Here is a 14,906-nt window from a genome sequence, read left to right as displayed (position 1 = left end):
TTTTAAACAATGCAATAAATATCTGCAGGCAGCTCTGAGACCTGCAATTTAAAAGCTGCATGCCACCTTATTTTCTGAGCCGGTAACCTTTCTATTGTGCTTTTACCTAGACACCAAAGAAGAGACATGCTGTAGATTCAGAATCCCATTATAACACATAAGGTCTTTTATAGAGGCCATTTCAATGACTATGAGATGAGCTGGTCTTTGAGAATAGATATTTTGTTATTAGATTTGTCTTATTTTAAACATTAAAAACCAATATTTCTTTTCTGATATTTCTAAATACTAGATACAGATCTTTTTTTTTTTTTCACCTCTCGCAACTAGTCTATCTCCAGTGTTTACTTTATTATTAATCGTGTTTCCTTTTGTCAGTGTGTTTTTCAGGAGTTGCATTTATTTTCATTCATGCACAATTTTTCTTAGCAATGTGTCTTTTTTTTTTTTTTACCTAAAAAAGCTATTATTTTTTTTGCACACATTACAATAAAAAGAATTACTGAACCACAGGCTTTTATGCTGTGAATCATCTGCAATGTCTCAGGTGGCAAAAAGACAATGATACTGTGACCATTTAATAGATAAATAACTACAATGTGAACAGGGGGAAATGTAAGAGAGAGGTCTTCTCATTAGTGGCAGCCTTTTTCTGACCCTAATTTTTATTTTCACATTCATTTTACGAGTTTTTAAGTGCATTTGCACCCTGTGCCCTTATTAATTTCTGACCCAGGCGTGTCCATTGTCACCTACAGCCACTCACATGACATAAATGAACCCGTTTCCCTTATTCCACTCAACCCCCACTGTCCACATAATCGTCTGTGTAACATCAGTGTATAACTCCCCACATTCTATGGTATATTAACACTTGTTCGCAGAGCAACCCTTGACTGAAAAGACCATAGGTGAGGCAGCATATAAAATAATGTGATTCCTGTGGCGCCAAGGGCTGCTACCACCGGTTCGATCTCTGCTCTAATGAGGGAATCCTGCAGGGCGTTCGGGTCTAAAACAGGCCCTCATTAACCCTGAGATGAAGTTATTAAGGGCAAAGAAATCTGCCAGCTGCCACTGTAAGAGCATACAAAGAAGGGACAGGAGGGGCGATAGCATTAATTAAATCAGAAGAATGTGGGTTTTTTAACCACGCTTATGCATTCCCATTTGTCAAAAAGGCAGGGAACGATGAACGGGAGTGAGAAAGGGGAAAAATGGAGAAAAGGTTGCCAAAGATATGGGTTTTTAAATGAGTTTTCTCTTGCTCTTTTCTCAAGAGATTCATGATTCCTAAATATTTAGCTGTATGTGAATGCCCAAATCAAGAATAAATACAGATATATTATATGTTAAGAATCTAAGGTAAATTATGATGCATTTATTGACTGAAACTAATGGAGAATTTTTTTGGGGGGCATTCAGGTCAGAGTGTGCAGCCTTATGAGTCAGCTAGCATTTCTCAGTAGTAGTTGTACATTTTGTTTTCTTAATTTACTGTGGTTCATGCCTTTTCATAACTTCCTACAAGCTGGCTCTGGTAGAATTTGTTCCCAAGTTATGAACATATTTCTATGAAAAGCAAAAATAAAATACAATGTCTCAAACCTTGAATGGTTAATATTGGGGGAACAGGTAATGACTCTTATCTATTTCCCCAAGAGAGAGTACAAGGGGCTTTTCTTTGTCATTTAATTAGTGTTTTATATACAGTCTCCTGCTGCTCTGATTTCAATAAATGTTAAAACCCCGTTTTTCTTGTTGACAAACTAATATCAAGTCTTTTAGTTCTTAGCTGTCACAGTCACATTGGGTGTTGTTAATTGTTAAAAGCCTAATAACAAAATAGTTGGCTTTTCATTGTGGGCTGTACACACTTTCCTTTCCTGTATACCCTTTTGGCTGTGAATAAATTCAGTCTATTAGTCTCAATAAAAATGAATATTTTGTCCTCAGTGAGATGACAAAATTTGCCAGCTGCAACTCATTCACAATCAGCCCCGGAGTGTACACAGAGACCAGTATAACAACAAAACAAAACTCATATGCATGCATTTGGAGCACCTTGTGAAAAACTGACAGTGAAGCTTTACAGCTCAACGCCTGAATGTGGTTTCAAGATACAGAAAACAATATTTCGCATCACATTATAATGATTACGGTAATGAATGTAATGCTAAATGCTAAACTATCCCAAACATGGAGTCTATTGTTATGTATGCATGCCATTATTTTTGTATGATTCCTATTATTTCCAGACTTTGCCTTCCTGTTTTTTAATCTCAAATCTGGCAGCTGCTATATAAATGAGGCATGATGACATCAAAGACAGCTTGTACATGTACAGCCCCGTACCTCAGTGTAAAAGTCATACTTTCGATTTTTTCCCAGTCTTACTACCATGTTGATTTTTTTTTTTAAATATAATTATTTGTTCTTGATGAATCTACTCCAGTCTTTCAGCATGACCTGTATTTCATCACAACTGATCATCTTCCTATAGATTCTTGCCCCGTTTCATGCGATATATTGAGATCTGATTTAATTAACATCTGGGTCGAGAGGCATCTCATCACTAATCCTTCTCTTCCGGTTGTCTTCCTATGACCACTGGCTTCCTCAAAGAGCTAGTGAAAATCCACTTGGCATCCCAAGTGTAGCGTGAACTAAAGGCCATGCTAACATTAGTCTCTGAGTAATCATCATGTCGTCCCTCGCATTGAAATTGCCACCCAAATATCTGTGCTCCAATAAGTTCAACTTGGCCTCTGACCAACTACCCCAGAGAGAAAGGGGGAAGAGGGGAGGAGGAGAAGGAGAGAAAGCATGCAGATGAGGAAAAGGCTGACTGACAGAGAGAAAAGATGATCGGTAGTACTTTCTTTCTTTAAATGTATTCATGCGGTTCTACTGAACTATTTCTGTCATTGATTTTACTTACCCTGGTTCAGAAAGAACGGGATGCAGAATGACCTGCGGAGCTCGGCTGGGAGGAGCCTCGGGAGCAACATCTGGAAGCATTCGAGTTACAACACATCAAATTAATGAATTGAAACAAAACTGCATTCATTAAAAGTCATTATTAACATTGGTGGTGCTGCTTATCATGTAATAGAAAAGCTAGGGAACACCAGCTACAACAGAGCCACAGTGGTGACCGAAATACCAGCTGTGTCAAAACTGTGATACTATTAAACAAGGCAAGAGTTTTTCTTTCCCAGTAAAATGCAGTAGTAGCAATGCTATCATCATTGTAAGCCTTCTGTTTTCAGCTATCATTGCTAACTATCATAATGGAAGAAGGAATACTATTATTCCAACTGTTGTTGTGATTTGGCGCTATATAAATAAAACTGAATTGAATTGAATTATGGTGTAATATCCTACTTAATGACACAAGGTAACTCTTCCTACTATACTTTGGAAAAAATAATTAAAGCATGATGTCATCTACCATAGGGCTAATCCTGTGGCATTGCTATGAATAGGTGAAATCTGATGCCAAATTATAAATTAACTCCCATTAACCTCTCCCATTAAACAGGATTTGAAGACTTCCAGGGTGCCTGTGAGTACATGGAAATTTTCAAACACACTTGGCATCTACAATACTTAGTCACACAATGAAATTATGACCTTCATTATGTCAACAAAGAGACAGACTGCCATTCTGTTTAAAGAGCACCTAAAAAAACTATGACTTTATAGATTCTAAATGTTTACACAGAATTTTTTCTTTGTGTGTAAAAGCTGTCTATAATGATATGCAGTGAATTGTGACACAAATTATGAAAGGCAACATAAATTCTGAAACTCTCACATAAATACATTCTCCTTTTACATGCTCGCACTGTCATTTTTATATCATTTTCTTTTTAATTCTCACATTCACCCCTTTTACTTATATATTTCAATGCACATATTCATACATTTTTATTCTGACATTTTTATATTTTTCCTCATATGTAGTTCTCATGCACATTAATTTAATATGCATTTAATTCTATAAAGGATATGTGGACGTAAGAAGAAAAAGTGTAATTTATTTGTGTCTAACAAAAGAATACACTAGATGCTTAAAAGCACTGGACCACCTACATATGACATCGACAGGAATTGTCTAGTCATGCAAATGCATATTTAGTCAGCAGAGCTTGACGAGATTGGAATGTAACTTTACGTGATCTATCACTTCTTGGCTAGGTTCCTATAGTTCCTAAATGCTTTGCAATAATACCACTTATAGTTCCAAATGGAAGAAATTTCATGAACTGACTTCTTGCTCAAATTCAACACAATCTTTAGAATCTTTATTAGACCCATTCTTCTGTTTGCAAAGGCAGATTGTATGACTAGGTGCTCGGTTTTATACACCTGTGGAAACTGGGGACTCCAAACACAAGAAACAAGGAATACAGTGGAAATGGCATGCAGGTCATCCAATAAGAATTTACAGATTAAAAGATGAGCTGAGTATAGATCGGTTATCACGTTGAGTTATTTTTTTACTCTAGGTGATTGGTTGCTACATTGGCCTAAGCAAAGCTGACTTATTTTATTTTAGGTTCTTCATATATAAGATGTATTTTTTTGCAGGCATATGTTTGTCCTCCTACAATAAGAAAAAAAACTATGTGATCAGCTAATGAAAATTACATGTTCTCTAACTATGGCTAAATAAGCAATACTGTGATAAACAAAACAGCAGTAAAGACATTTTTTAACATTTACACTTACATTTTATTATATCCAGGCTACTGACTATAAGGACAACACAGGTTCAGTGGGGCATGTGCAGAAGATTGACACTCATATCCATCTTCAGACAGTTTCACCAGTTCAACAGCTGCCTTCCTACCAGACTGTACTCCAGATTGTGGTTACTCCTCATCACTTGAGTGTGAGAGTTATTCATTCAAACTTCTGCCTTGAACCATCAAAGCTGTATCTCACCCAAATACAGCAGCACTTACAAAGCAGGTTCCTTTAGCCAGCAGCTAGTATGCTCATTGGAAATCAGCCCTTCTAGTTTCCAGCCTTCGATGTCATCATTTGGATGTACAACTTCAGTAGTTTTAACTCTGGCACTCACATCTCAAACTAGTTCAAGTTCACACTGCCAGACTCCATTAAATAAAATTGCTTTGACAGTTTGATTTTTAAAATCAAGGATAATTTTTTAAGATGCATTATTAAACTTCATTGCAGTATTTTTCATCATAAAAAAGCTTCCCACCATAAATTTGTAGGAAATTTGCATGTATTTATTGTTAACATATGACTACAGGAATAAAATTATTTTTCCCCACATTAATGGTGTAGATTTAATTGCAATGTTTGATTTGTCATCATTATGCTGTAATGTTTAGCAGTCAAATATGACTATTTTACTGCTGCAAAAGCCTTTAGGCAGATACTTCATGATACTGAAAACCATAATCAAAGGCATTAGAATATTTTTGGAGGAAGCAGTATACTTACGATAAACACAAATAGAGCAACAAAAAATACATTTGTGTATAAAATAAAATGAAGCCATAAATGGCTTACAGAATTAAAAAGATAAATCCCCAAACATATATTCCTATCACAACTTTAAAGTACCGTGAAATTGATGACAATCTTTGAAAAATGAAAAATCAAGCTGCATCTAAGATCTGGATCTTTGTCTGGTTTTCAGAAGTCACTAGAAAATGAATTCATCTAAGCATAGGGCCCTAATGTATTGATAGCGTCTGTATTTCTTGAACCATGAGATTCTCTGGGAATATGTAGCACCTATCTGCTCAATACATTTTAATACATGAATGTAATTTCAGTTGCTACTTAATTCTTGTCAGAGACCTGTATTCGTTAAATTGAATGTGTGTATCTGAGAACAAAGAATGTATAAGCATGGGAGTCCAAAGACTCATACGTAAGAGGTAAAACTATGTATGTATTGAAATGAGAAATATATATATATATATATATATATGTAATTATGAGTCAAAATATATGCATGTGAAAGGAGATTGAAAGTAGCTACAAGCAGAATCTACACATACAATATGTAAACGGAGAATGTGTGTATGTAAGTGTGACAATTTATAAATATGAAAGGGAAATGGAAATATGTGCGAGTGAAGATTTATGCATGTGAAAAGAGAATATCTTGATGTGAGAGCATCAGAATGGCTTATATGGGCTCTTGTATCAAATGCTATATCTAAAGTTATATCCAGCATTTATTTTTCAACTCATCTGCTGTTTTCACTTAAATGCTTCGAAGATAGCTCTACAACCAAACTTTCTGACATTCTAATAGTGGTGATAACACCATATTCTGCTGTATGAAGCACATAGAAAATAGTTTGCATAACGTGTTATACTGGTGGAGATGTGAACAGGTTGGATTCTCCCAACTATTTTTTGCAAGCATTGATCTTCAACATGCAAGACAGAGTAAGGTCAGCTGTGCTGTTGTATCCACCTCTGAAAGACATCAGAGGATTCACTGCTAGACTTGTTGTCTGTATTGGCACACTTTGACATTTTTTTTTAATGCAAAAACACAAAGAGTGAGCCACAGAAACTGTTCTCTTTGTAGCATGGTGCATTATAAGCTGGCACCATCTCCTCACAGCGAGGGACATGTTTTTATTTTCTGTGTGGAGTCTGCACTGATGTTGTTGTGGATTTGCTCCAAAGACCTGCAAGCCAACAGGGCTGAAAGCTCTAAACTGTCCAGTGTTGGGAATCGGAGGCCCTCATATAATGATATTGGTGATCCATTTGATATAATGTCAAATTTTGTGTATCCCATGCCAGCAGAATCTCTGCAGATATATACTCAACCTAGGGCTGGGCGATATATCGAGTTTTTTAAAAATATCGATATATTTTCATACGAGATATAAGATGTGACAATATCGTTTATATCGATATAGTCTATGTTACGTTATAATTATACTTGTGGAGCCGCAGGTTTGCCTCTCTTTCGTCCACTTTTGTCTCTACGCAACGTTACTCTGCCTCGCCTCTCCTTCACTGAACACAACTCCGCCTCCCCCATAGCTTCACCTGACAATGACAAGGCAATGACAAGATGAAAGCGGAAAATCTCCGTTAGCGAGTTACCGCGGATGGCCCCGTGCGTGGGGCTGGACGGCGTCAACGTGTTAGCGAGCTAACCGCGCTAACGAGCTAACGACATGCAGCCCGGAGGGGCTGCACGGCCTAAAATCCTTTCATTTTCTCAAAACTCGACAGTGCGCCTTATGTATGAATTCTGGTTGTGCTTACTGACCGCGAACCGATTTTATGTGGTACACAGCGCTCATCAATCTGTCCAAAAATGTTTTAATATGACTTTGCTAAGCTACGGAGCTGCACCGCTTGATGTCGGAGGATTACGGCTACCGGGGAGGAGCCTCGCGGAGTGATACGTACTGTGTGTGTATAAGGACCACAAATGGCACCTGTTCAGAGACGTGGTGCAGCTGTGAAATCTGTCTCTTTGTTACTATGCTCAGCGTCTATTAGTTTACATTTTGACTGCACAATTGTGAGCTTTTTGTTATGCACAAAAACAACATTTTCTTTTATTTATGGACCATGATTATTTAATAAATGCTGATAATTTATTTTTGAGTAATTTCTTCATGTACATCTATGCTGTATGTAAATAAAAGTGCCCGTGTGACATCTGGGACACAGTGTGACTAGAACTCTCTTTTTGTTCTTAACTTATGGCTTTAAAAAAAAAAAATCGAGATATATATCTTATATCGCCATCCAGCTAAAAAATATCGAGATATGAATTTTGGGTCATATCGCCCAGCCCTAACTCAACCCCACCAAAGTGAACACTTGTATGAAGACCACATATTACTACATTTTTGTAGTCTTTTCAGAATAAGAGAGAGCAGTAAATTTGAGATGACTAAGACATTACATCCATGTATAGATTTTTTTGATTGATGGTGAACAGTAAGAAGTAGATGTGTTGTTACATAGTTTATAAAGGTAGCTGAAGTAAAGAGCATGTGTGGCAACAATAATCAGAACATGCTGCAGCTTGCTGAGCACTATAATTATGCATTTCCAAAAATCTGTCTCTTCAGATTTCACTCTTTACCTAACACCACTCCAGCTTGTCTCAGCTATAATAACCTGCCAAATGAGCAAAGACTGTATGGTACCAGTGTGGGCAAGAGCAAAGCGTCTGGATATTGACAAATCATTAGGAAGCCCAAATGAGACAGCATGAGTGGGTGTAGAGATTTTTCAAGCAGGCCAAGGTGAGGGGATGAAAACCACCAACAACATCAAAAGGGCCCTCCTTACTCATCCTTGGCTAGATGCAATGCATTATAGGAAGGGGAAATAATCAATTTTGAGGTACTTACCGGGGAATATGAACTGTTGCTTGTATTTGAAATAACTGGAGGCTGTGGAAGGCAACAAGAAGAGCTAGAGTTTGATAAAAGTTGGGTAGACTGTCCAAGTTCACATGGCAATTTGTTAGTTTAGTATTCAAAGTCAAATTAGTTTGAACCAATCTATGTTGCAATATCTATTTATTTGAGTTCATAATTTCAACTCAAGGTTCGGTTCTCAATCCCTTCTTTGGCATTTTATTTACTTTTAGCAAAGGAAAATGCTTCTATGAGAAAAAGAAATTAGCTCACAGTTGCAATTACTTAATTTTGCTTCAGCTCTGACATTCACTTCAGTCATTAGCATAATTCTTGCATTGCCAAATGCTAAGCTAAAACAGCCAACATACCTTCTTTTAGCATTGTTATTGTGGGCATGCACCAAATGCACCAAACTTTTAGAGGGGAATAGGAATTATATGTGTATTAAATAAAATACCTGTTAAGTTGAACTGTTTCTGTTGCCTTGCTGACTGTGGGGAGGGGTGCAGAGGGGAGGGTGGCGTGGCACTGCTGGGCAATGGAGGAGCTGGGGAGGAAGGAGTGGAGGAGGTGGTGGATGAGGGGTTACTGCTGGAGTCCGGTTGGTATGGGACTGGGATGTGATCCTGAGAAGAGACAGAACAGATAAAGATAAGCATAGGCTTTATTCAGACTTAAGTATTTGTAATTTTAAGGTGAATTTATAGAGTCAAATTTACTAAGTGGGGGCAAATTAGCGTGAGGCTGCAATTGCTAAAAATGCCCCCATGAGAGACGATAGCTCTGTGGTTGCTCTACGAACAATGAGCTCATTTAAACCACAGTTGAGGTAATGACCAATGTAATCTACCAAGAGCAGCAAAAATTAATGGAACAAAAATAAGCAGAGCCGATGAGGGAAAGAGTAATGTACTAACCAAAATAATATAGTGTGAGTGCAGGTTGCACACGTGTTTCTCTCTGGAAACAGCATGGCAATTAAGATAAACAAGAGGCAGTTGAAGAGGAATCAATGTTTTTGGCAAACTCTGTGGTTAGAAGTTTCCAGGGACAGTATGAGTGTATATATGTGTGTCATCGCTGGGTAAATCTGACAACTCGGGTGAAGCACACGATTTATCAAGTGCATCGCTGCCTTACCGCAAACTCTTCTACTTAAAAAAATTGAAATGTGTGTGTTTGTGTGTGCGTGACTTGGGTGCATATTAAAGAAGTTGCTGTTTCATGCATCGTTTTTGTTTTCTCTACACAGCCAACTTAAAATTTTGTAAGATTAGACATTCATATAACACACGTAAGTCCCTTTCAGCCCCATTAACTGTTGTTTGGCATTAATTGTAGACATGCAATAGATCCCATGAAGATCTAAAACAACACGTGGCTATAAGTGTGTGCGATGCAGAGAAATACAACACACACAGAAACTGTTTTTATTGTGAGTTTCTCTCCAGAAATGTGACCTAAATCTCCAAAACTGCAATGTACAATGTTGCAATCTGCAATGAGGCTGTCCACACCTTTCAGTTGCACAATTGACACTGCACATATTTAATAAACACCAACTGTAGCTTTTAAAATCACTAAAAGAGAGTTTTATACTGACACAGTTACCAAATCTGGCCCTCAGTTTGTTAATTGTAAAAGGCTCTCACTCTGCTTTATTGTTGAACTCTCTCTCCGTCTAACTTGGAGCCTCTAGACTGATTTTCTACCTTCAAGGCAGAACTTTTTATTCATTTCAGTACAAAGTAAACATCAGAGACTTGGAACTTGCCTGGCAGATGTAATCCATCACAATGAGAAATGTAGTCAACTTTACTTTTCTGTAAAATGTTTCTCATCTTCTCATCTTATTCTCATCACATCAGATCAGTTCTTCAGCCGAAGATTTTGCAAAAATCATTTCAGATCTAGATGACAGCCCCTGACTAGACTCCATCTAGCTTAAATTCAAATAGTTACTTAATATAATCATTTCATACTGACGTCTAGTCATCCAAAGACTTGGGTGTAGCATTTTATTCATTCAAATAATTCAATTCATTTAATTTTCAGTGAAGTTCTTCCTGACTTTACAGACTTAAAATCAATTTATAAATTAAACAATTTAGAAATTTTATCCAGAAAGCAAGCAAAAAAAAAAAGAAGTACCTGATATTGATGAAAAATAGACAATATTTTTTTGTTCAGCAGCCAACTGTTAAATCTCAGGTGCCCTTGAAATGCACCAACACGTAGAGATTTCAAACTGTTATCCAAAGAGAAAACACCAGACAAAAATTAGGCTTTTCAATATGATGGATCATCTTCCTCAAGCAAATTTATATAGTTTCTGCTACTTGATTTTGAAAGCGCACTGGATAGAGAGAAATCAATGGCTGCCTGGAAGGTGGTAAAGCAACCTGAAGAGTTAGGGAATACTTTGTAAAAACAAAAAGAAAAATAAATCAGAGCATCTGTAGTTTGTAACAAATGATCAAAGTCTATTGTATAAGCAATATAACAATCAATCAAATGCAAGTTAGATTTTAGGAAGATATCATCATCTCCTGCAGAAAAAGATTAACTCTGAAAAATTATATTAAAAAGTAAAGATAGTATCAATGTGGTATGTGCAGCTCAACTGGTGCACAGCAGATTGTGCACTGCCATATATTTTGATACCTAACGTCATTAATTTAAATTATGATAGAACCACAGTTTGAATTTGCAATTTGAAAGAAACATACAAACACAAGAAAACTAAATTAATTTAGTTTCTAATTCTTTAAGTAATTATGATACGAACATGAAATAAAATCCAGGGGTTAAATGGTTATTTTTTAATTATAATCACTCCACAAGATAATTGTTCCTAATAAACTTTAAATTACATTTATCACATCTGAAGAAATTAACAGAATTTAGTGATACCACCATTTTACTTTACTTAAGAATATTTCAAAGTTTATAACCAAGATTTGAGTTTTGGAAAAGTGAATCCATGAGAAACACAAAAAATATGTGTGTTGACAAAACTAACACACTCCAGTTTCTGAAAACCTCAAACTGTTAGACAAAGGCATACATAAAAGCTGTGGCTTACTCACATGTTCACACCTGCCCATTATTTCCTAACAAGCGTGTTTGTTTCACAGTCTTTCCAGCATGGTGTTACCATCATGGGAATTTAGTGATAAACTTTTTTCTCTGGAACTGAGCTGAATTTGATAGATGTGCTGGCTGTAAAATATCCAGTGTAGGAAAACAAATCCATCTGTGTAAACATCAATATTGCTGAAGATATTTTCGTATGGTTTCCTGATTCCAAATACACAATGACTCACAAAGCTCCCAAAAATAAATGAAAGCGATATGTAGGACAAGAAATACGCAGATTGTAATACACGGTTTATTTTTTACCCTTACCTTGTTGATTTTGTTGGTTTTGGGGAGCGTCTGACTGATGTGCAGGTCTGTGTACCTGAGCGGGTTGTTGATGTCACATGGCACTGATTCAGTCCGTACCAGACGAGCTACTGCAGAAAGAAAAAAGCATAAAGGAACAATGAAGCACTACGGGAGATTGACATTAAACAATAATTGCCTAACAGCTTTAGGAAAATTAGACAAATTCTTTATCAGACACAGCTTTTAATGTGAAAAAAATGAACAAACTGCCTCTCCTTTAACACCATCCATCTTTTATCACACACACACACACACACACACACACACACACACACACACACACACACACACACACACACACACACACACACACACACACACACACACACTGTTAAAACAAATTTCCTTGAGCAAACTATGTCATTAATAAACTGTCATTTTCTCTTACGAAGGCAGAGAAGACATCTAATTAATGCTCTTTACCTTGAGTTGTTCCTTGATGATCTTATTTTGAGAAGAAGGAAGGCAGAGAGAGGACAAAAGAAAAAAAGAATCTTAATTCTCATTGCAGATAATAGGAATTTCTGTGTCAGTATAAACAGCTTATGATGCACATTTGTCAAACCTATATGGCTTAATTAATCAGGAGATAGCCTATACCTGCAGAAGCAGTTTCACTTTTACAAATGAAAGCTGAAAAAAAATATAACTTCATTTGCTCAGTGGAATCAGATATGTCCAAATTTAGTTAATCACAAGAGCTGTAGAGCCATGCCTTTGGGTTGCCTAAAACAAATGAGAGCTAGATAGCTTCACAAGGCTTGACAAAGGCATTAATCCTGGCTGAGCTGGCTAATAGTTAGGCCTCCCGTACTCTCACACAACGGTTTTAGAAGTCTTGTTAACCATTTATTTATTGCTTAATTATCTGTTAAACATAATAAAATAAAAACTAATAGTCAACAAGTGTAAAATAACGTCTTGATGCATGCTCAATCATCCAGATAAGTAAATCCCAAAAGGTTGATTCTGTTCATCTGGACGTCACGTTTTCAGTGGGACAAATGTTTCGTCACTCATCCAAGTGACTGACTTTACAACAATGGGCTGTAAAGTCAGTTCCTTGATCATTAATATGCAAATTCTCATGGCCATTGATCAACAACTACTGATCAAAGCCCATTGATCAATGGCCATGAGTACCATTCACAGAGAGTTGGGGAATGGCTGCAATCACAGCATTGTAAGATGGCAAAAGATGTACCCTTAGGCCCCCTCCTGGATTCAGAGATGGCCCTTCCCTTTTCACATAAATGGCCTCCTTGACTCCACGCTCAAACCTGGAACGCTTTCGCCATCTTACAATGCTGACAACTCTCTTTAAATGGTACTCATTGCCATTGATCAGTGGTTTTTGATCAATGATCAACAAAATGTGAAAGTCCGTCAATTTTGTATAAACATAATATCAACATTGGAAATTACATCAAAAAATACCTTTGAGGGATTCCCGTCCGCCTCGCTGAATGATCAGTAAATGGCAAGGTGGGGCTTCTTTGGTGCATTTGTTGTGGCACTTCAGCCTGAGTATGCACGAAACAGAAACTTGATTAGTGTGTGTTTTGTTGTTATGTGGTGTTTATTACACAGCAATAACATCTATGCAAAGTGGGTGGAAAAAGAGACAGATGCAAATTGGAAATTTATTCAAGTAAGCTGAAAACAAAAGGGGTCACTGATGTGTGTCATGTCGAAAAACAATCAAAAGAGACAAAGAGATATAATTGAAAAACAAGCGGGATGGCACACTAATTAAACAAAGTAATGACAGGAATATAAGCGAATGTGTGCGATTAGATATTAATTACTAATGTGGACACTGACAACAATGGGTACTCAGCACTGACCAGTACTGATACCTACTTGCAGTTTTTACATTTCAGTCCAAACAACATTCCCTTTCCACATACTATGCATGTCTGGGACATCCAGTATTTCGTGGAAAACCTACAAGCCAAAAGAAGAGAAAGTGAGATTCCGAAAAAGGGCATCGATTTTTCACTTGTTGCACATCTATATGACATGAAGGAGCTGAGGATTACAATGAGAGGAACACGGGTTCTGACCTTTTGCCTTTCATAACGTTCTCTCATTCTGACAGAAGGCTTTTGGCAAACATATCTCATTCCCTGCCTAACCTTTCTGCAAGGATAATAGATGCCTGAAGAAGCTACTCCTCTGAAAGTGTTTACCTTCCTAATCTCCCTCACCTCCTGATTTAATTTGTGGCCATTTCATTTTCATCTTCCAGTAACACTGTGCGAACGAATAGGCTGTATGGTTTTTACATCAATATAACAATCAGTTTGAGTAACGGGGGTTCACAGGCCTGTGTCGCTGCTGAGGATTCCAACACAGTATCTTCTACAATAAACAAATCCACAATGTACTTTGGTACCAACAACCAATTCCCTTCACACACTAAGTGGTCTGAGCACATATGTGACTATTGGCTGATGCAATGCCAGCAGTGTGGCTGGCTAATGGCAGGTGACTAATGTAGTCTGACAGAATCAAAATCTCTTTATTATGCCAATCTTTTTCATCAACTGAAAGGCACAACTTACTCCAACCAACTCCACCTGACTGATTTCTTTAGTAGGCTGTCAACTATGAGTGATAATATGAAATTAAGAGCCGATTCTGCTTAAAAAAATTTATCTTTCAGCACAGGAGAGGCTCTAAAGTGGTGGGTTATTCACTACTTTCCTAAATACATTTATCATAACATGCCAACAATATGATCAAGGGCACACTTCTGAAAACTGCAAACTGACATCAAGGAGGCTGCTGGATGGAATAATGGTATTTCTTAAAACCATTAATCACCTTAATCTTCAAATAACAGCTATATACATTACATTTGTGCTCAGTTTGGCTCCGTATAAAGATGCTTAGAGCTCCTCTTTCCACCTCACAGACTTTCAACAGGAAAAACACCCACGATCTCGAGGTTGCTAAAATCCTCCAACTAATACTGTAGCTATTGTTTTACTTTTTAGATCATAAGCACCCTGCTTGGAGTCAAGCAGGGTGAGAGTGAGAAAGAAAACT

At 37.1% G+C, this 14,906-nt stretch overlaps 1 protein-coding gene across 2 annotated transcripts in view; it reads right to left on the bottom strand.

The window, feature by feature from the left end:
• ksr2 (kinase suppressor of ras 2) overlaps nucleotides 1-14,906 on the bottom strand; it is a 116,814-nt gene that overhangs the window by 25,598 nt on the left and 76,310 nt on the right. For both annotated transcript variants that reach the window (XM_082554388.1, XM_082554389.1), the window contains 7 exons: nucleotides 13,716-13,799; nucleotides 13,290-13,375; nucleotides 12,276-12,296; nucleotides 11,811-11,920; nucleotides 8,860-9,028; nucleotides 8,391-8,432; nucleotides 2,942-3,011 (listed from right to left, as the gene is read on the bottom strand). In XM_082554388.1, the coding sequence (XP_082410514.1) occupies nucleotides 2,942-3,011; nucleotides 8,391-8,432; nucleotides 8,860-9,028; nucleotides 11,811-11,920; nucleotides 12,276-12,296; nucleotides 13,290-13,375; nucleotides 13,716-13,799 (582 nt within the window). The remainder of the gene's footprint in view (nucleotides 1-2,941; nucleotides 3,012-8,390; nucleotides 8,433-8,859; nucleotides 9,029-11,810; nucleotides 11,921-12,275; nucleotides 12,297-13,289; nucleotides 13,376-13,715; nucleotides 13,800-14,906) is intronic.

This window comes from Aulonocara stuartgranti (assembly GCF_965226115.1).
Source record: "Aulonocara stuartgranti genome assembly, chromosome: 12".
Taxonomy (NCBI): Eukaryota; Metazoa; Chordata; class Actinopteri; order Cichliformes; family Cichlidae; genus Aulonocara; species Aulonocara stuartgranti.
Note: the sequence above shows the minus strand (reverse complement) of the source record. Positions and strands in the feature narration are given on the sequence as shown.